Source organism: Balaenoptera musculus, chromosome 5, assembly GCF_009873245.2.
Source record: "Balaenoptera musculus isolate JJ_BM4_2016_0621 chromosome 5, mBalMus1.pri.v3, whole genome shotgun sequence".
Classification (NCBI taxonomy): domain Eukaryota; kingdom Metazoa; phylum Chordata; class Mammalia; order Artiodactyla; family Balaenopteridae; genus Balaenoptera; species Balaenoptera musculus.
Window position 1 is genome coordinate 59,196,869 of NC_045789.1, and position 22,314 is coordinate 59,219,182.

A 22,314-nucleotide genomic window follows, 5' to 3' on the forward strand; every position below is an offset into this window, starting at 1 on the left:
ACTCTTACTGGCAGAGCTGTCTTTCAGAGTGAATTTATTATTTAAAGATGATTGCTTATTTTCTATTAAAGTAATCTTCCATTTTCTACCCATGTTGTAGTTTTTTGTTAAGGAAAAAACCAAAACAAAACAGGGAAATTATGGTATCTGAATGAGTATGTGTTTATCCATGCTATTCTTTGGAAACTGAAAGCCAAAGTATTCTAATGTGATATTTTTGTAATCTGAACATTTTTCCCATTTGTCTGAGGCTTATTATGTTTATCTGTGGATAACTACTATAATATTTTCAGTACTACTTATTAAAACTCATCTCCTGAAGTCTTGCTCAACATTGCTAATTAACTTCTTCATTACCATAAGCATGCTGCTAAGCCACACTACTGTCATAAAATTTTTAAATGAATAAACAAAATCATGTAATATAAACAATGATACAGCTGCTCATTGTTTATACAGCTCAGCAAATAATGGCCAAGTGCTACAGACTGAATCAGTGAATATTATTCCTTCTCATTAATGGAAAAAGAAAGGAATCTAGTATAAGCTGAGTATGTCAAAATAGCAGGGAGCTCACATATTTAGGATGCAGCCAGTGTTGCATCTCTGCCTATAGTACCCATCGATACCCTGCCAAATGATAACTATGTCCTACTCGTTCCATTTCAAGCAGTATAGTCAGTCCACTTTAACACTAAAATGAATTGCTTTGAAATTTAAAAGGATCAATTCCATCACATATTCATTCTAATTAATTTAAGATCTTGAGTACAGAGCTGGACACAAAATTAAGAATTCAATAAGTATTTGTTGACAAAATGAATTATGTAAAATTTTTAGCCGTATTATATAAAATAATTAAGGAAATCTAAAAGGCCTCTGAATTATCTCAAAGAGAATATACTTAGAATCTAAAATCAGAAATCATGATAGCTATTAGTAAAACAAGATTTTTAGATTTTCCATCTCTTAGATTTTCCTTTTTCCTATAGTTTAGAAATGCAAAAAACCCCAAGGCTTGTGTGAGGCTTCATATTATTTTATTGCTTTTACTATTTCATATTATTTTAAACAGGAAAAATAGCAGAATTGCCTTACATACTAATCGGAATAGAGTACAGTCAAAACAAATAAATCAAACTTCATGCAACAAGAATGAATGACTGTATTTTCAGCTCTAAATCAGGGGGATGGATGGTGTAAAATTAAAATAATTAGAGGAAACTGAACAAAAAAATCTTTGGAACAAACAACTACTATTTACCCTAGTCACTAAGCCAAATATTTCTAGGGATAACTCTAATAATAGATATTTTTTAAAAGGCGAAAGGAAAATTTAACATAAAGTTTTTCATAAAAATAGTTATTTCCTTTAGTGGAAGAGAAATTCCATGCACAATTTTAATTTAAAAATTAAAATGATATAAAATTTTTGAGTGCCTTTTAAGCATATCAGCATATTTAATTCAACAGGTTCACATTTGAAAACATGCTTTTAAATTTTACATTCTTATTAGGTCAAAGCCACTAGATGTTTCTGTCTCAAAAGAGAAAAATGAGAGCAGCAGGGGGCTGGACCAAACAAAGATTACACATCAGCCTGATTCAGGATGGGCACGTTTCCTGCATCCACTCAGATCTCAGCTGGCAAATCTGAGTGCCATTCATGCTGGCCTTGAATAGCCAGAATAAATGAACAGTCAGAAAGAGTGATCGGACTCAGGCAGCAAAATAGCATTTCAAAACAGCTTGTCATCTGTCCATGTTTACAAAAGTCAGTGGGAATGGACAGAAGAAGGAACTATCATGTATTCCAGACTATGTGTTAGTATACTTGTAAAATTATGAGCATAAATGAAAATTTCAGAATTCTACCTCACTTTTGATTATGAAACAAAACTTAGCCTTAAATTAGAATATGGAAGTTTGAGGTATTGCTCATGGTTAAGGATGGGATTATACTGGTTGCTACATTCCTTCAAATACAGTGACAGGTCTAATTTGTTTTCCTGCACATTTTTCACCTTTTTTGTTTGTTTGTTTGTTTCCCAACATATGATTAGACCATGAGTGGTTGTGAGGCACTGCATGATTGCCTAGAGTCTCATTGCTCTTCTCACTGTGTTAATTTATTCCAGCTATTCAAGGTGAAGATGAATGGCATCTTGCATTGCTAGGACAAGCCTGAGAGGGGATGTGTCCATCCTGTATCAGGCTGCTGTTCTTTTCTGTCAACCACACAGGTAGTAATTCTATGAGGATACAAAACAGGGTCATTTAATAAAACAAAGTGATGCATTTCACTGCCAGAACAGCCTTAGCCCAGAGAGGAAGTAGAAAGTATGTATCACTCCACAGATTCTTAATGCATTAAGATAACATTCCTGCTAAGATATAAATTTTATTTAAACCTTAGGGAATCTAGAGTAGTGATTTTTTTCCAAACCCAGAATCATCTTTAAAATATACTATCCCCACGCCTCACTTTGCATACTGAATCAACATTTTAGGGCTGTGATTTGAAAGAGACAGGAAATCTGCATTTTAACATGCTCCCTCAGTGATTTTTACAGCCTCTTTGCAGGAGTCATCAGATAGGGGATTGGGAAACACTTAAAGGCAATCAACAAATATCACAGAAATTTAGAAAGCAAAAAAAAAAAACAAAACAAAGTTTAATGTTTTTAATTATACTCCATAGTGTATACTAACCTAGTATATACAACCTAGGGGTTATGGCTTACACAGTAATTCTCAAATTTAGCAGCCTATTAATAATAGATTACTGAGATTCACCCCCAGAGTTTCTGATTTAATCTGGGGTGAGACCTGAGAATTTGCATTTGTAACAAGTTCCTGCTGGACTACGCTTTGAGATCCATTATCCTATATAACTTAGGAATCACTTGCCTATAACCTGTTTGCACACACTTAAGTTCTATTACACAAAGAAATATAAAAAGAGGCTTTAATTCACCAAAGTATTTAAACCCACTGTTCACTAGAACAAAATTATTTGCCTCCCAAAATAACTACATAAAATTGCAGCAAAACACTCTAATACTTTCACTATGAATGGTTTTTAATATCATTATACCAAGGTAAAAACCATTAGTGCTTTTCCTTCATCAAAAATATTCATTGGATATCTTCTTTTAATGGTTAATGTCTATGTTCAATAAACATACTTACCTACTTCTTCCTAGAAAATATAAGCATGAACATAAAAAGGGCATAGTTGTATAAATAAAAAAATAATATTGAAAGTTTCAGATGGGCAAATTTATCTGCTTTATTGTTAAAGCTAAAAGCAAAATATTTAAGTTTCATCTGATTAGAATGGTTGACTCTCTTTTCATTCAAATTCAATGTGGGTATATTTAAACTCATGGTTGTCTTTTTATGTTTTTGCCTTTTCAATTTTTATCCTTACAAACAACTGGTGAAAACTGATGCTTTAAAAGTTTAAAAGTCAAAATTGACAGAAAATACCACTAAACCAAATAATATAATGACTCTGTAGTCAAGGGGTAGAAGCAAAGTTTCTAGGAATGCCCAATACTTTTAAGAACTACAAATTTTCTTCCTTAGCAAAGAAAAATAAGCTAGAAATGGAGTAAGGCTCCTCTCTTACAGTTTCATTCTCTCAGTAAGACTATGGCAATTTCTTATTTGTGTGTCCTAGTCACAAGGGGGTGGGAATTAGGTAGTTGGGTAATTGTCCTGAACACAATTAGAAGGCCTTTTTACATTCCATCACAGAATTCTAAATAGCTTATTGTTACTCTGGTCATGTGGAATATTAGCTTAATTTTCAGAAATTTATTTCAAATATTTCAGAGACTTAACATACTCACTAAAGAAATTTGGGAAAACCCAGAAAAGCTCAAATCTGAACCATTAAGAAATTAACTATCATTAAAACTCTGGATCCTCAGCTTGTTAAAAAATGTACTAGGTATAATGAATAGGCCTATTCTACATAAATCTTTTTAAAAAAACTTTAAAAAAAATTTTCAAACATAAGCAATAGTAGAAAAATGTATAATGACCTAAATTCCAAATCATTTAAACCTGCTTTCTAAGAAAAATTAGCAATACATAATGAATATTTCTGATATAATTAAATATTCTTATGTCACATAACTTTTTTAGTTGTACTGCTGAGGCATTTAATAAGTGATCTAATAATTGTATATAAGTTTAATGGGAAAGTACAAATCAATATATTCAAGAAGAATACATGTATTGCTTAGGGAAAAAAGCTCTCACGGAAAGAATTTACACAGAAATAACTATGGAACTCTTTTTTTTTTAATACAGAGTAATTGTATCACAGAAATTACATTCAATTTAAATGAATTCATGTAGTTCTTTTATGTAATTAAAATATTATAAAATTATACTCTGTAAAGGTACCTTTTATTATGCACTATATTCATTGCACAATAACATATAATGCTATCTCTGTACTCTACATGGATATATTTTTAAAAACTCACTATATTTTATAAACTACTAAAGGAGTTTCAAAAATAAGTTTGACTATATTTAATTTTTACTTTAATAGATGATTTTAGACTCTAACCCCAATATACAATTCAACTCCACTAGATAATTATTTTTATATTCCTTATGTGATATTCTGTCCTGAAATTCAATACTTTCATGGCACTTATCTCTTAAGATTAACATCTTTTTCAGTTGTATAACTCAGAGAACTAAAACCTCCACCTTAATTCACATATGTCTTCTAGTTCACCATTCGATTTAGAAAATTTTAGCTTTTCCATGCTTGCAAAAACTGGGGACTTGAACCTGTGTCATGGCATTGTAAATTCTTAACTTTGGAACATGATCAGCTAACTCAGTAGTCCTGTTCATCCCCTGAAGTACTTTGCCATGTTCCTGAAAGCTGAAAAATTATTGTTATACCAAAAGCTGTTATAGGAATCCGGAATATATGAATCTATTCATACTCAGGGGGAAAATTCAGTGAAGGAGGTATAAAAATACTTTTAAAGCAATTAAATTCTCAAGAACTGTTTAATGTGCACAGTGGCTGAAACACATAACAGCTACTATTATGTCACACTCAGAATTTCAGAGTAAAATTTTCCTTTTCTGACAAGAGAGGGCTTCTTTTACTAACCATGTCATGATTTCTGAGAAAGAGTTACAGGTGTTAAAGGTTGTTGGTACTTTGGCAAATCATAATCCTGGTTTCTTTAAGTTATTACAGCCAGCTTGAGACCAAATGGAATGATATTACGAGAAAGAGTAAATTCCAGTATAAGATCTTTTCTTACTTATCATTTCATGGTACCAGTACTTAACTTAGTATATTTCTTTCTAAGGAATAACTGATCACATAATGTTTCCTTCTACCTTCAACACTGACCAGGGCTTTTAATATATCTGTGCCAGCAAAGATAGATGTCACATTCATGTCTCCTATTCCAGCTGCTTATTAGTCACTTGGGCAACCACACACAAACCTTGCTCTCTATGCACACATGTAAGAAAGTTTCTCCAGTGAGCAAACCTAGAAGTGGATTTGCTAGTATATAAGATATGCCAATCATGTAGACATGGGCTCTACTAGATATTGCCAAGTTTCTCTCAAAAGTGGTTAACAACAATTTATATTTCAACCAGCAAGGTATAAGTATTCCATACTTTGTCTTTAATTTTATCTTTAATCACTTGAGGTTATTTCTTAAATCAATCTTGGAAAATTAAAATTTTTAAATGCATGCCCTTTCATCACCCTCCCTTTGAAGAAAGGGAACTCATTCATTTCTTGTCCATTTATTTTTAGGAAATAAAATTTATTTCCCTCATTCTTTGCCTCACTAACTCCTTTCTTTTCTTTCTTTGTTTTACTTTTTCCTCATTTTTCTAATCTTGCTCATAGATAGTAACCATAATAGTATTGCTAGCAAAACATCTGGATTAAGAAAATGGAAATAAGTAGAAATAAATCTAACAAAGAGCCAGTCCCCAAAGCTCTAAAGTCTTTTATTTTTATTTAATTTATTTTTATTTTTATTTTTTTAACATCTTTATTGGAGTGTAATTGCTTTACAATGGTGTATTAGTTTCTGCTTTATAACAAAGTGAATCAGCTATACATATACATATATCCCCATATCTCCTCCCTCTTGCATCTCCCTCCAACCCTCCCTATCCCACCCCTCTAGGTGGTCACAAAGCACCGAGCTGACCTCCCTGTGCTATGTGGCTGCTTCCCACTAGCTATCTATTTTACATTCAGTAGTGTATATATGTCCATGCCACTCTCTCACTTTGTCCCAGCTTACCCTTCCCCTTCCCCATGTCCTCAAGTCCATGCTCTACGTCTGCATCTTTATTCCTGTCCTGCCCTTAGGTTCTTCAGAACCTTTTTTTTTTTTTTTTTTTAGATTCCACACACATCTGTTAGCATACGGTCTTTTAAATTGCTCAGAATTTCCGCAAAAGTTTCTAAGTCTTCTAATCCTCCAACAGTTAAATCTGTTTCTTCAAGCATTTCTAGGAACAGGAACACACACACACACACGCACACACACACACACCCCCCCACATCAAACCTATGCACCATTATATCATGTTCTATTGTATGTTTGTGTGTATTATAATTTTTCCCACTGTAAATATAAACCGTTTCAGCTTCATGACTTAGTCAAATAGACCTGGGCTTCTTTGAAACCCACATCTACATTTATCAACTGGGTTTCTCTGGACAGATGATTTTACATTTCTGAGTCTTATTTTCCACATCTGTACTTCATAGCATTTTTTTTAAGCGTTACGGCATGTGTGTGAAACCCAGTACAATTTGGAGGGGATGGCAGGCGCTTTTTGCGTGTGTGCGTGTGTGTGAAAACGGAAGTGATCTGGAACCATCTCTTCAGTTCTCCAAAGTCCTCTCCAGAAACACCTGTAGCTCCTACATCCTACACCATCCTCCTGACAAGACCGCTGCACCTCTACTTTACTAGAGCAGGTCTTGGCCGGGGACGGGGGGAGGGGAGTACCCAGCAAAGCAGTGGAGACTGCTCACTCTCAGGCTTCAGCCAAATGAGACCAGAGACCCAGGTGAGGAAGGCCTGCCCGTCTGCCAGCCACCCTGTTGTAATACGCTGATACTGTTTCATACACTGATACTGTTTGCCAAGCACTGGAGCGAGGCACATGCCAAGGAGGGCCCTCCACCCCACTGCCCAGATGGCCAGATGCAGGGCAGAGTGCAGTAGGTGCTTTATAACACTAGCTGCTGCTTGCTTGTCCTTATTCTAAAGGAGTTTGATGTGGCCTTGCTGCTTTGCGTTTGCTACTTCATTTTACCTGCTTTGCTTATATTCTACTACCTGTACATTGCCTTCCTGCTTTTCCCTTGCTCCTTAGCTATGGCACCTGTATTCTTTTTAATTACTGATTGGAGGCAACATGACATAGCAGAAAGTCAGACAGACTAACATTCTAACTGTAACTCTGGACTATGTACGTGACATTTGAGTTATTTACCGTCTCTGATCCTAAATTTCTTTATCTGGAAATGAGAATAATGTTTTCTTTGCATGATTTTTATTAGGATTCAATTTGGCAATCTATGTAAAAGGCCAGAAAAGAAAGCACTCCACAAACATTAGCTAATAAGTACTACTATTTTCTGACACCCCTCCCCCTTTCTCTTTCTGTTTCTTCTTATTTGTCTTCACTATTCTGTAAACTCCATGAGGGCAGGGCCAATGCCTGCCCTGTTCACAGTTGTAACCACAGAGAATAGCACAGTGCTTGGCCTCAGCTACCTAAAGCCAAGTCTCTTGAGTAATGAAAGGAAGTAAGGAAGGGAGAAAGAAGAGAGAAAGAGAGGAAGAAAGACCTATCAATCAATCATTGGACTTCTGACTTAAGCCCAGTCTGGCTCTCTGCTTCTGCTTTCTGCAGCAGGTTTGATTTTGTGCCTGAATTTCACTTTTCACCTTTGACCTTATCTTAATATTTCCAACTCCACTTTCAAGCTTCTTCTCCACAAACAGGCTGAAGGATTTATTTTTTTGTATCAAAATAAAGAATGAATTTTCAGAAACCCCTTCCCCACTATAATCACTATTTGTCTCAGATTTCTCTCAGTGGGTTTCTCTATAAAATATAAAAGTCTCTTTTTTTGTTTAATATGTAAATATGTATACTATATAGCAAAATTATCATAGATTTTGAAATTTTGTTTTCAAAAATTTTAAAAGTTTATGATTTTATATTTTTATTGAACAAAGTGTTTTTAAGTGCCATTTTCTCTCAAAGGCAAAAATTTCTTCAAAAACATTTCTTATTTAAAAAATTAGCATAAGAGATAATTCTAAGTTATGAAATCAACAAATACCTAACTTCACTTGCATTTGTATATTTTTGGTAGAATTGTTTTTTCTAACATTAGTTTTAAAAATCCAAATTTTAAGGCTAAAATATTTCAGTCACATGACACTTCAGAGAGAAAGTACTAGAAAATTTTAATTTGTATTTTCATTGGGGTAAGTGGATGCATAGAGTTTGGCTATGAATTTGTACTACTGAAGGGAATGAAGAGAAACAGGCAAGTTCTTATTAAGCAAACAAAAAAGATATTATCCATTTGTTTTCAGGGAAATCTGACATGTCTCATCCCATAAAATTATACAACATGGTAGATTATTCAGGTAATTTAGGTATCTTAAATTTTTGGTCATTAATCATTATTATCGGAGAATTTAGCTCTGTGGTGGAAAGTAGTTATTAAGAGGGAAATACTCTTCTGCTTAAATTCATATTTTTGCTTGGCAACCCTATTCTAAGGTATTTGTTCATTGTCTAAAATTTAAAAAAACAACAACAGAGAAATAAAGCAAATGTCAGAGTTTGCTATATAATAAAGTTAATTCTCACTTATTTGTGTTAATATGGATAGAAGCAGAGTATTCTAAAGTGGAACCCCTCAATAACCAGAAATCCCATTATAATCACTATTGCCAACCCTGACAAGATGTGCTAATAATGAGCAGCCAAACTATTTCAGTTCCACCTGCCTGCCCTCTGGTGGATGTGCTAATGAGCAGTGAAATGGCTACAGAAAAGACAGCTGGTGTGAGTGGGAAGCTTATTCACAAGTAAGTCATCCTTTATGACTGTGAGCTACATGTAGAAATAATCATGATTACTGTCCTAATAATTATACATTTATCAGGGACATCACTCTGTAGGAAAAAAAAATTAATAAGTTAGTAACATTTGTGAACCTTGCAGCTTGTCTCCTTTATTAGGAGGGTCACCTAGATGTGGGATGAATGGCTAACACCGGGCTCAGCTGTACAAAGCCGGGCTCAGCTGTACAAAGCCAGGTCCAGCTAGCTGTGCTTTGTACAGGGCTGCGATGTTGATATTCAGAGCCCGAAAAGCAGAAGGTGTTGTTCTAGGAAAGGTTTAGCCTTCAATTATGAAGAAGAAAAATACAAGACATGTAAAAACAAACATAAGAGAATTCAACTGACGTTAAGTGGCAATGGAATAGCTATTGCAAATTTTGCAAGTTTTGGCTGTGCTCCCTGAAAAATCACCAGCAGCAATGCCCTTCAGGCAGCAGCTGTCACTACAGGCAATGAAGAAGCATTGGAGAGAAAAAGAGAGGGCTCCTCTGCAGACAGGCAAACAGATGATGCATAAAAATACAGACCTGGATGAAATTAGCAACAAGTAGCTATTTTTCCTTTCTGTAAAGTTCACTCAGCTACTAAGATAGATGTAAATTAAACTTTAGAGACAATGTGGCATCTCAAGTGGAACTGTGAAGCAATCATAACCCATACACTGAGGACAAGTTTGATTTAAAATCCCACTACTTTCAGGCTCTATTTTGTGACTAGGGTGCAACATATTTAACTAAATCGTTCAGGAAGCAGATTCAGCTACTTATTAAACACGTGACAGTTTCGAAATGTTCAAGATTCTCTGCCCAGCACTCACATTACTCAGCTGTCAAAGTAAAGGGCTCAGAAATATGATGTGAAAATTACATTTTAACGAGGTGTCATGTGTGTTTAAAGTTCTTATTCATCACTACATAGCCACAGCTTTTACTGGAGACCCAGATGCACTTAATTAGCATATTATAAGGACAGAAGGTTCAACCTTATCTGCATTGTTAAACTGTTATGTGTAGGCTTTTTGTTGTGGTTTTAGAGTCTACTATCTTCAGCATAGACAAGAATGATTACATTTACATCATCTCAAATGGCTTTCAAGAAAATGTGGACTGTATTTGGGAAGCAGAAGAGCAGGCACCAGACAGTAGCTACAGGTTCTTATTATTTGTGGTTCATACTGACTGCTTGATGTGTTTCACTAAACCTCAACCAATAGATTTTTAGATCTGTTAGACACACTAATTTCAGAAAATTTTTGGCTCTGGGCTTCTCTGTCTACTCTTATAATCAACCTGAGCCTACTTCTTCTTCCTTCAGTAGGAAATAGTGGAAAATATTTGTATATTTGACAAGGAAAGTTTAGATTATTCAGTGGACACTTTGGAAACAAAATGGAAGAGTCAAAGAAAATACCTCACATCTCCTGTTTATCAATGAATAATGAACTCAGCACGAGGTGGTTTAGGAGAAAGAACTCAAGAGTGAAAGTCATTCAATACCAGTTAACTAAAGGCAAGTAAAGCAACTATTTAATTCCCTCACACCGGATGTATCAGGACATCAGGTAGAATTTTAGAATTATGATGCTGACATGAGAATCACTCAAATAACTTGTGAAATAGCTAAGTATTGTTTGGAGGTTTTTAATGTGTATCTTACAAAAGATAGCCAATTGGAGGCAATGATGAATGTATAGTTTTATCGTATTTTATAAGACAGGAAAAAGGCTCAGTTACAAGTACGTTTGAGAAAAATTCTAGATTTGCTACTTCTCTGCTCAGAAAAAAAAAATAGCACTTTCATATTTACTTTATCCTCAGGTGCTAATGCTTACAGGCATTTTTGATACTGGTGTCCAAAACCGAATCAATCACCTGTTCTGCAGACAAAATGTATTTTCAAAGGAACACACTTATTCACTTGAATACACTTTCTATTTTCTCTAAGTTGAAAAAATTCCTGTAATTCATTAACCGAAAAATTTGAGAATATGTTCCGAAAATAAAATTCATTGAACAGTTGTTCACTTTCTTTGCCATTGTAAATACTGACTAATTTCTCTCATTACTTCTTCTGGAAGAAAGTGCATTAGATGTTAAAGTGCTTTGGCACTTTTTAACAGGCTAAACTTCCTTTAGGTTACCAAATATCGCTACAACCTGAGTGAAGAGGAGAAGTAGGTATGGGTGGTGTGTGGGTGACATAAATGGGGTGACATAACACTTCTAGATCATAGAAGTGCATGGCAAACTGTGAAGAGGACTACCCGAGAAGCATACATGTAATCTTAATAAAACAAATGTTAGGACTAATACTCCCATTCCCATAATATGCTGAATAAGAAGGTTTTATATATATATATATATAATAATTCATTTATTTATTTCTTAAATTATTCAACAAATCTTGACACAGTATGATTTCACCATTGAAAAATAGAGGCAATTGTTTGGAGTGCAGATCTATGGTAATTATCTAATCATGAGAACTGCGAATTAGATTTGCATCTGGAGAGTGTCTGGCACATGGGGATACTGAGATCACTTCTGTCAAGTGAACACATCTAAACACATAGCTTCAGTAGGCATACTTTCCACTACTAGTGTCGTGGAAGGGAGCATGAATCTCAAGTTGGGCTGCATTTTAATAGCTGAGTAATTTTTAAATAAATTATACGAGCTGTAGTGCCTTAAGCCCCTCAATCAGATAATATGGATAATAATGGTCCTTGTAGGGTTGGCAGGTAGATTTTATGTTAATTTTGCTATACCTATTACATATATCATAACAATAATCTTCCGAGATAGGTATTATTTTTTTTCCATTTTATAGTTAAGGAAACTAAGACCAAGAGGCTCAGTAGCCTGCCTATAGTCAAACAAGCACCTGAGGCAGAATTAAAACACAAGTCCTTCAGGCTCCCAGACCCATGTTCAGAAGCAGTATGCCACCTCCATGGATGCTTCACCTGAGGATTTTTATACATCTGAGAGAACATATTTGTCTCAACTTCCAACACCCAGAACTTTTAATTTAAAGAATAGTAATATTCAGTAGAAGTAAAACACAGATACCCCTTTACATAAAAACTTCAAAAGTGTGACTTTTCAATGATTAGAGCTCAGTTGAAATCAGAGCAAAAATACTCAGCTTGCTTCCAACAGACGGCAACAGAAAATATACTATAGATCTATGGACTTAGAATTAGTCTTTTTGACCCTAACATATTTATAGTAAGTTGGTTTCCATACATAGACACATAAGAAGATCCGTAATAAGGATTCATTAAAGGAAATTTCTTTGAAAAATGTCAATGTAATTTATACTAAAGAGAAACACCCAGTTGAAACTTTGTGTAGAATAAGGTGAACAGCCTCCATTAATGCTAACTGAAATTCTCATATTCATGCATAAAATGTACACTTATTATTATTCTACACTTATGCTTTCTATCCCTAAACTGCTAAGTCCACACCAAAGTACTAGCTTTTTAATTTGAGCATTCATGAATGAAAATTGATCATTTTTCTTGTGATTATATATACAAATTTAATACAGCTGAAATCTCACTCTTTGCAAAACATAAGAGAGCTTCACTGTCATTTAAAAAGAGTGAAAACTGAATCTCCTGGCTTAAGTTAGGAATTTGTTTCAAAAGCTGAACTTTATCATTTCTCAGTGTTTGTCACTTTACAAGCATTCTTTTAACAAATAGGAGCGCTAGTACAAGTGGGCAAGATGGCTGATAATTTAACTCCCATAATCAAACAAACAAACAAAATTAAATGAGTGGTATAATTTTCCTATGTCCACAATTACAATTACGTCATATATATGGATACACACATAATTTTATTAATGTACATTAGAAATATTTTTTGGCAAGTCTCTAAATACATGAGGCTATGGTATCATCTTTTTCTTTAAGGATAATTTATAAAACCTAAGCTAAGAATTTGCTTCAGTCCATCAAATCAAAACCTGAAATGCTAATTAATTTTAACCTATTATTCTAAACAAAAATAATGCATGATCTTTCCAATAAATAAACTTAATATACATTACTGCCCCTTATTCACGAACATTAAAAGACGGTGAGTTATATGTTATTTCTTTGGAGGCAATTAGAAATTACTCCAGTTACAATTAAAAGTCAAAAAAGGCTAAGAACCGCTCGTCAAGAGTTTTCACTGCCAAAATATGAATTTTGGTTTAAGAACATCACAGATCTGAAAGAACTGTCTTCCCAGAATATTCCAGATGATTTGCTTAGGTTTTTAATTGAAGGGTGTGTTGGATTGAGAAACCTTACCTGTACAGAGGTTAGCCAGGTCTACGAGATTTTTGAGAACTTAGTAAGGAGAAGTTGCTTCTGCTGCTGTTGCATATTAGGCTTCTCCTTCCACACAAAGCAATTCAACATAATATCAGCATTGCTGGCCATGGAAAGAATTGCTGTCACTCTTACAGGGATTAGAGAAAATGCCACCCAATTTGACATTCTATCACAGTGAGAAGTGGAAAGGCATTCATTCATGAGTAAGGCAAGATTACTGGCTCTATGGCACTTAAAATCTAATTGTATAAGAAGATATGTATATAGTGAAGTAAGTTAGTAAGCAGAATGACATGCTAGTAAAAGCAATGCAGAAAATAAGAAATATTAACATGTAAGCACTAGAAGAAAAAAATTAAACTATGAATTGCTACATTACTATCAAAATTCAGACACCTATATCTTACTTTTCCATTATACTTTATCAGGAGGAACAATATTATTGCTAGTTAAAATAATTTAACTTCTAGACTAAGATAATTCTGCGCACTTGTGCAAATAGAAATATAAAAGATAAAGCAATTTATGACTGTCTTTAAACAATATTAAAAGTAAACAGTATGTCCTAGAGAGGAAAAATACAATTTTAAAGAATGGGGATTAAAGCTTGTCTCATTTTTTTCAAAGCTGAGTTTTGCACTCCTGTTTCTTATAAAATTGAGATCTATTTTTTTGTCTGTATCAGTTATGAACATTTTTCTGTATGTATTAATTAGATACACTCAGACACATGTACAGTCAAACCGACAATATTCCCAGTAGGGTTGGTCATATATGATGCTCTTGGTGAGTTGAATATATTGGTGCAGGCCTCCTGAAGAATTATATCAAGCCAACCCTTTGACATTTTCCAAGTGGAGAGCACTTCGCAGGGCATGTCACAATTAATTAGATGGGATGGCATTCTATTTTTGCAAAGGTTTTGTGTACTTCACTACACAAAGAACTAACTAGCTGATAATGAAAATGCCCTTCAAAGAAGGGCTGAAGGTTGGAGACTAGCTGCACAGAGGAGGAAGAGTCAGTTTCTTATGTCTATACTTTTTTAAAGTTGAAAGTGATTAACAGCAACGATTTTTTAGCTGAAAAGACAATGAATAACTTTCAATACACAGGCCAGAAGAAAGACCACAAAAGGATGTCTAATCAAAATATACAATCAACTTACTAAGAGCAAGTTGTAAATATTTCCCCTTAAAGTACCATCAAAAGTCAAACTTACCTGATCTACTATCCAGAGGTCCAAAATCCAAAGAATATTTCACGACGTGATAGTTATTCCATACATAAAGAAGGTTGTCCCTGGGATTGTAATCCACAGCTGCTATGTACTGGTAGGAATTGGGAAAGGGTACATCCACCAAACTATCTTTACTTTGGTCGGTGTTGTAAATGTAGTCAATCTTATTCCCTGTGGCCTCATTGTCATCATCCTCGTATACAGATTTGACCACATACAGAATCCCACATATCATAAATGCGTTGGAAGCTGACCTTTTATCATATGCAGTATCCCATGTCCCTTCAATCCGTAGGGTGTAAGGGTTCAACTGACTAATGACAATTTTACCATTGTTTTGTTCTGTTGCATAGATTACCCATAGCCCATTCTCATCCACTGCCAGGTCTATGTCAGATTTGCCTCCCCAACGGTAAGGGGAGGTATCATGGTAATTGGCGTTTGCTATGATAGCCTCTCCACTCTTTATCCTAGTCCGCAAATCAAACTTTACTATGTTCCTGGTGCGCTCTTTATTGAAGAACAAAGCTCCGTCATACACTACAAATCCTGTGCCATCCACCCTGTGAGGGAGCTTGTAGGTTGTAGTTGGCCTTCCAGCAATGAAGTCATCCTTGGATGAGTACTCAGTCAGGGTATCAGTCCTGTAGGGGGTCCAGGGCATATAATAAATCTTGTCAGAAGCCTGCAGAGGGTCTTTGCACCATGCCCCAGATTGGTGGTCGGACTCAAACAAATGTTCACTCTGGTATACTCCTTTTAGTAGTCCAGGACAAAGAAAAACTGTTGGAAGGGAAAGAGTCAAAATAATAAATGTATTAATTTTAATATTTTGTCATATATTCTTATTTTTCACCAAATGGAATTCAACTCTAACAAGAAATACCCACCACCACTTAATTATTTTGCTGTATTCTTCTGAGAACATAAAGTAGTCTTCCACATTAATTTTGACATTTGTTCATAATCATTTTGATTTCATTTGCTAAAAAAATTTGGCCTTTTAAAGAGTGGCTGTGCTTTCCTTTGCTTTTTACCTTTGCAAGTGTGTTACAATAATTTTGGATATGCTATATATATAAATGTGACTTATGTCTATATATTCTATAGACATATAGCAAATATAAATTTTTATATGTGATGGTTTTATATATCTTATTTGGAATTTTTAAAGATGTTGTTTTCATTCTGACACTATTAACTATTCTATACTTATTAAGAAGCATATGAAAATACAACAGTAATTAAAATATAATAATAAGGGAAAAGAAAAGCCCTGTAATACAGGCCACTGAGCCTTCTAGGAAAAAAGCTCTTAAAGCTGCTATAGCACACACAGAGCATGCAACCCACACAATTAAAAATGAGTGATGGATGGATACTGGAAGGAAAAAGAGAAAGGAAGAAAAAGAAAGGAAAGAAGGAATAAAGAAAGAAGAAAAGGTGAAAGGTTACAGAGAAGAACCCAAGATCTAGATTTTAATCAGTTAAAAATGTCCTGTTAAATACAGTAGTATTGGAACTTAAAAACATGTACCTTTTACTGTTACATGAGAAGAACATTAAAAAACAAGATTACTTGCTACAATATTTTGCTGCTCATACTTCAGACTGAAAATGGGCAGGAATTATCTGATTCAGTTGATTTTTAGTATGATTCAGTAGCACATCATATGAGTGGTGGTAAAAAAACAAAACTTGGCTGATTGATCTGTAATGAAGGGGCTAAAAAGCAATGTTTCCCAAAGGGAGGTCCTTGAAGCACCTGTTTTAAGTGATTTAGCCACATATTACACAGAAAGAAACCAGGGATTCCTAGCCATATGTGTTTAAGAAATATCATATTAAACATAATATCAGGATTCTAATAGCTGAGGTACATTAGTGAATCTCCAAGATGGAAGTGGGGAGGGTGAGCAAATTTCACAAACTAATTTGATCATGGAACCCTTTCTACAGAGCCTGATGGGGTGTAATGTTCTGCTGAACCTACTATGGGAAACAGTGCTCCAATATTTTTGCAGAGCAAACACATTGAAAAATAATCATGCAGTCCACTGTTATGTTTGAAATGATTAGAAGTGTATTGGGAGGAGAAATTAGGAAATCACAAGAAATTTGGATGTTGACCCATATTTTAATGATTAAAGTATTATTCTCTTGGTATTAGTGATTAGCTCTTTAACAACAACTATAAACCTACATCCAATGGAAAACAATCTAAGATGAAACTCAGCTAGGGTTTACAGATTATTAAAAAGGAAAGTACATTATTAAAATGCCCAAAGTTTTAATTTTGGAAAAATGAAAAGTTTAGGGGAAAAGTTAACTATCAAAATCTTCCATAGCAAGGATAGAGGGCCATCATCAAATTATACTCAATAATAAAATTGATTATTAGAAGAATTTCTCAGGATTCTAATATGATGTCTATAATTATAAAGGATGGGGAGGTATTATTGTCAAAATTGTATATAAACTTTATGTTAGTTAATAATCAGCCCTTGGTTACTAAAGCAATTTATTTTAAGGTATTTTAGAAAACCATCTCCCCTTTTCCCCTAATAGTTAAAAATTAAAGGAACAGGGGAACCACACCAGAGCTATGGAAAATTATCTAGTATAGAAATAAAAACAAATCTAAAGTAGTTACTATCCAAAACCATCTACCGTTTTTCTAACTGCTTAAATAAAGAGGAATAGAATGCACGGTTGAAAATTTTACACTATTAAACTGTTTTAGGATTAAAAAAATCAAACCAGCACTGGTCAGTACAACAGACTAAAGTGAAGTTGAGCAGCAGAAGTAGTAAATAAATTTTCATAAAATAGATAAGAATTAATAACAAAATTATTTTAACTAGATGTTAAACTGTTAAATAACTTAGCCTATAAATAGTATATAATTTATGAAAGGTATTTAATTACCTTTTTGTTCCACTTCTATTGGAGAGAGAGAAGTAAAGAGAGAAAGGAGAAAAGAGAATAGATTAATGGTACGATATTGGCCAAGCACTTTTTATTCACCTCTTCCAAACTGAAAGTAAATAATTTATTTCACTCATACTTGCGTTATTGAACATTATGTTTTTTTAAAAAACCCATTCCTCTATAAAATTATTTTTTAAGAAACAATCACATTATAAGCTTAAAAATACAGTACAAACTTGGAAAAAATAAGGCAAAAGTTAATCAAGCTAAGACTGAATAAACATACCATTCCAAATTATAGACATAGGGAATACAATATTCATAATAATAACACAAATATTTTCCATTAGAAAGACAGGTTGGTAACCATACATAGAAAGCTTTCAGATAGCTGGGATAGTCTCATTTATTAAATATTATAGTTTATATCACTATTTAACATAATAGTCTTGCTTTTTACCCATCTCAAGAATTGATCTCTTCAGAAGAAACTACTCTGTAATTCATTTCCTAAGGCCTAATATTTTCTATAACTTGTCAGTATTATGAGAAATGTACTTCATGGGGTGACACATTAACAGGGAATGCTCTCATTCTGAATAAACATATTTAGAATCCTTATTGAAGAAAGTTCTATTCCTCCCACTCAACGATATTTTATATTATTGTGGAAAAATACTGTCTTTCAGAAAAATCTGTATCCAAAGGTTAATATAAATAATGAGCCACCTCCCCTGGGCTTTTCTGAAATTCTTAAGTGAGTCTTTCAACAAACTCTTAAAAGAATAAATTAGTATCCTCAAACACATTATGGTTATGTATCTTTCAAATTAGATTCCATTATTATTTTAAGATATTGACTAAAACAAGTCAGGGAAAATTCAGGGAAATTATAACATATTCATGAAACTCATCAAGCAGCATCTTCTTTATCTTATAAACATTTGTCTCATTGGAAACAATTTGCCTAGATCACAACAAGAAAAAAAAAAGAATCAATGGGAAAAAAGAGAGAAAGAGTCAGGAAAGAAGGGGTTCATAATGCAAACTTTGAAAAAAAATCACAGATTGCAAGTGATACAAATCTAAGATAATTTCAGTGGAAGGGATAAATTGAGCTACTATGCACAATAAATAAAACTACAGGAAATTTTTAAAACAAGGGAGAAATACCGTTTTGGATAGTTACTTTTAGGTGAGATTTTTGTGCATTGACCTAAGCTCATGTCTTCAATAGTTGGCAAAATCACACTCATTTCTCTCCATTGACTTCTTTTGAAAGCTCAGTATCACACGTGTTAGAAAACAAAAATGGTATATATGAAAAGTTATGCTTAGGAAGGTGTAAATGGGGTTATCTTTTTAAGATTCCTTATCTCATTAATTTACAAATCTTATCTTTAACAATATTTCTAGGACTCTTAAAAAAACTCTATGATACTCATACTGTTAAAATTTATCATCATTCTCAATTATGGATCTTTATCAAGTAACTGTAGTGTTCACTGGACTGTATGCCTCATTATAGGTCAGTTAAAAGCTTTACCTAAGAGATGCACTTCATGCTATGGCTAGATTACTAACAAACCTGAGTTCAGACTGACAACCAGAAGAAGCATAACTAAGCACCTTAAAAATTATTTAATCAGAGGAGCTTCAAGATGGCGGAAATACATCAGAAATATATCTACATGTGGAACAACTCCTACAGAACACCTACTGAACGCTGGCAGAAGACCTCAGACCTCCCAAAAGACAAGAAACTCCCCACGTACCTGGGTAGGGCAAAAGAAAAAGAAAAAACAAAGACAAAATAGGGATGGGACCTGCACCAGTGGGAGGGAGCTGTGAAGGAGGAAAGGTTTCCACACACTAGAAGCCCCTTCCCGAGTGGAGACTGCAGGTGGCGGAGGCGGGAAGCTTCAGAGCCACGGAGGAGAGTGCAGCAACAGGGGTGCAGAGGGTAAAGCGGAGAGATTCCAGCACAGAGGATTGGTACCGACCAGCACTCACCAGCCCGAGAGGCTTGTCTGCTCACCCGCCGGGGCGGGCGGGGGCTGGGAGCTGAGGCTCGGGCTTCGGAGGTTGGATCCCAGGGAGAGGACTGGGGTTGGCTGCGTGAAAACAGCCTGAGGGGACTAGTGCGCCACGGCTAGCTGGGAGTGTGTCCGGGAAAAGGTCTGGACCTGCCGAAGAGGCAAGAGACTTTTTCTTGCCTCTTTGTTTCCTGGTGCACAAGGAGAGGGGATTAAGAGTGCTGCCTAAAGGAGCTCCAGAGACGAGCGCGAGCCGTGGCTATCAGCGCGGACACCAGAGACGGGCATGGGACACTAAGGCTGCTGCTGCAGCCAACAAGAAGCCTGTGTGCAAGCACAGTTCACTATCCACACGGCCCCTCTCGGGAGGCTGTGCAGCCCACCACCTCCAGGGTCCCGTGATCCAAGGACAACTTCCCCGGGAGAACACATGGCACGCCTCAGTCTGGTGCAACATCATGCCGACCTCTGCCGCCACAGGCTTGCCCCGCACTCCGTACCCCTCCCTCCCCGCTGGCCTGAGTGAGCCAGAGCCCCCGAATCAGCTGCTCCTTTAACCCCATCCTGTCTGAGGGAAGAACAGACCCCACTCAGGCGACCTACACTTAGAGGCGGGGCCAAATCCAAAGCTGAACCGCAGGAGCTGTGTGAACAAAGAAGAGAAAGGGAAATCTCTCCCAGCAGCCTCAGGAGCAGCAGATTAAATCTCCACAATCAACTTGATGGACCCTGCACCTCTGGAATACCTGAATAGACAATGAATCATCCAAAATTGAGGAGGTGGACTTTGGGAGCAACGATATATATACTTTTTCCCCTTTTTCTCTTTTTGTGAGTGTATATGTGTATGCTTCCATGTGTGATTTTGTCTGTATAGCTTTGCTTTTTACCATTTGTCCTAGGGTTCTGTCTGTCCTTTTTTGTTGTTGTTGTTGTTCTGTTTTTTCTTTTTTTTTAGAATAGTTTTTAGCGCTTCTTATCATTGGTGGATTTGTTTTTTGGATTCGTTGCTCTCTTCTTTCTTTCTTTCTTTTTTCTTTTATTACTTTTTAAACTTTTTTTAATAATTATTTTTTATTTTAATAACTTTATTTTATTTTATTTCATTTTATTTTATTTTATCTTTTTCTTTCTTTCCTTCTTTTTTTTCTCCCTTTTATTCTGAACTGTGTGGACGACAGGCTGATGGTGCTCCACCTAGGCATCAGGGCTGTGCCGCTGTGGTGGGAGACCCCAGTTCAGGACATTGGTCAACCAGAGTCCTCCCAGCTCCACGTAATATCAAATGGTGAAAATCTCCCAGAGATCTCCATCTCAACGTCAAGACCCAGCTCCACTCAATGACCAGCAAGCTACAGTGCTGGATACCCTATGCCAAACAACTAGCAAGACAGGAACACAACCCCACCCATTAGCAGAGAGGCTGCTGAAAATCATAATAAGGTCACAGGCACTCCAAAACACATCACCAGACGTGGAACTGCCCACCAGAAAGACAACATCCAGTCTCATCCACCAGAACACAGGCACCAGTCCCCTCCACCAGGAAGCCTACATAAGCCACTAAACCAACATTAGCCACTGGGGGCAGACACCAAAAAAAAACAGGAACTACAAACCTGCAGCCTGTGAAAAGGAGACCCCAAACACAGTAAGCTAAGCAAAATGAGAAGACAGAGAAAAACACAGCAGATGAAGGAGCAAGGTAAAAACACACCAGACCTAACAAATGAAGAGGAAATAGGCAGTCTACCTGAAAAAGAATTCAGAATAATGACAGTAAAGATGATCCAAAATCTTGGAAATAGAATGGAGAAAATGCAAGAAACGTTTCAGAAGGAACTAAAAGAACTAAAGAGCAAACAAACAGTGATGAACAACACAATAAGTGAAATTAAAAATTCTCTAGAAGGAATCAATAGCAGAATACCTGAGGCAGAAGAACGGATAAGTGACCCAGAAGATAAAATAGTGGAAATAATGACTGCAGAGCAGAATAAAGAAAAAAGAATGAAAAGAATTGAGGACAGTCTCAGAGACCTCTGGGACAACATTAACTGCACCAATATTCGAATTATAGGGGTCCCAGAAGAAGAAGAGAAAAAGAAAGGTACTGAGAAATTATTTGAAGAGATTATAGTTGAAAACTTCCTAACATGGGAAAGGAAATAGTCACCCAAGTCCAGGAAGCACAGAGAGTCCCATACAGGATAAACCCTAGGAAAAACACACCAAGACACATATTAATCAAACTATCAAAAATTAAATGCACAGAAAAAATATTAAAAGCAGCAAGGGAAAAGCAAAAAATAACCTACAAGGGAATCCCCATAAGGTTAACAGCTGATCTTTCAGCAGAAACTCTCCAAGCCAGAAGGGAGCAGCAGGACATATTTAGAGTGATGAAAGGGAAAAACCTACAACCAAGATTACTCTAACCAGCAAGGATCTCATTCACATTCGACGGAGAAATTAAAACCTTTACAAACAAGCAAAAGCTACGAAAATTCAGCACCACCAAACCAGCTTTACAACAAATGCTAAAGGAACTTCTCTAGGCAGGAAACACAAGAGAAGGAAAAGACCTAC

At 35.4% G+C, this 22,314-nt stretch overlaps 1 protein-coding gene across 9 annotated transcripts in view; it reads right to left on the bottom strand.

Moving 5' to 3' along the window:
* ADGRL3 (adhesion G protein-coupled receptor L3) overlaps positions 1–22,314 on the bottom strand; it is an 851,742-nt gene that overhangs the window by 298,107 nt on the left and 531,321 nt on the right. For 7 of the 9 annotated variants that reach the window (XM_036853251.1, XM_036853252.1, XM_036853247.1 and 4 more), the window contains 2 exons: positions 17,687–17,701; positions 14,741–15,541 (listed from right to left, as the gene is read on the bottom strand). In XM_036853251.1, the coding sequence (XP_036709146.1) occupies positions 14,741–15,541; positions 17,687–17,701 (816 nt within the window). The remainder of the gene's footprint in view (positions 1–14,740; positions 15,542–17,686; positions 17,702–22,314) is intronic. The other 2 variants (XM_036853248.1, XM_036853246.1) reach the window with 1 other exon arrangement.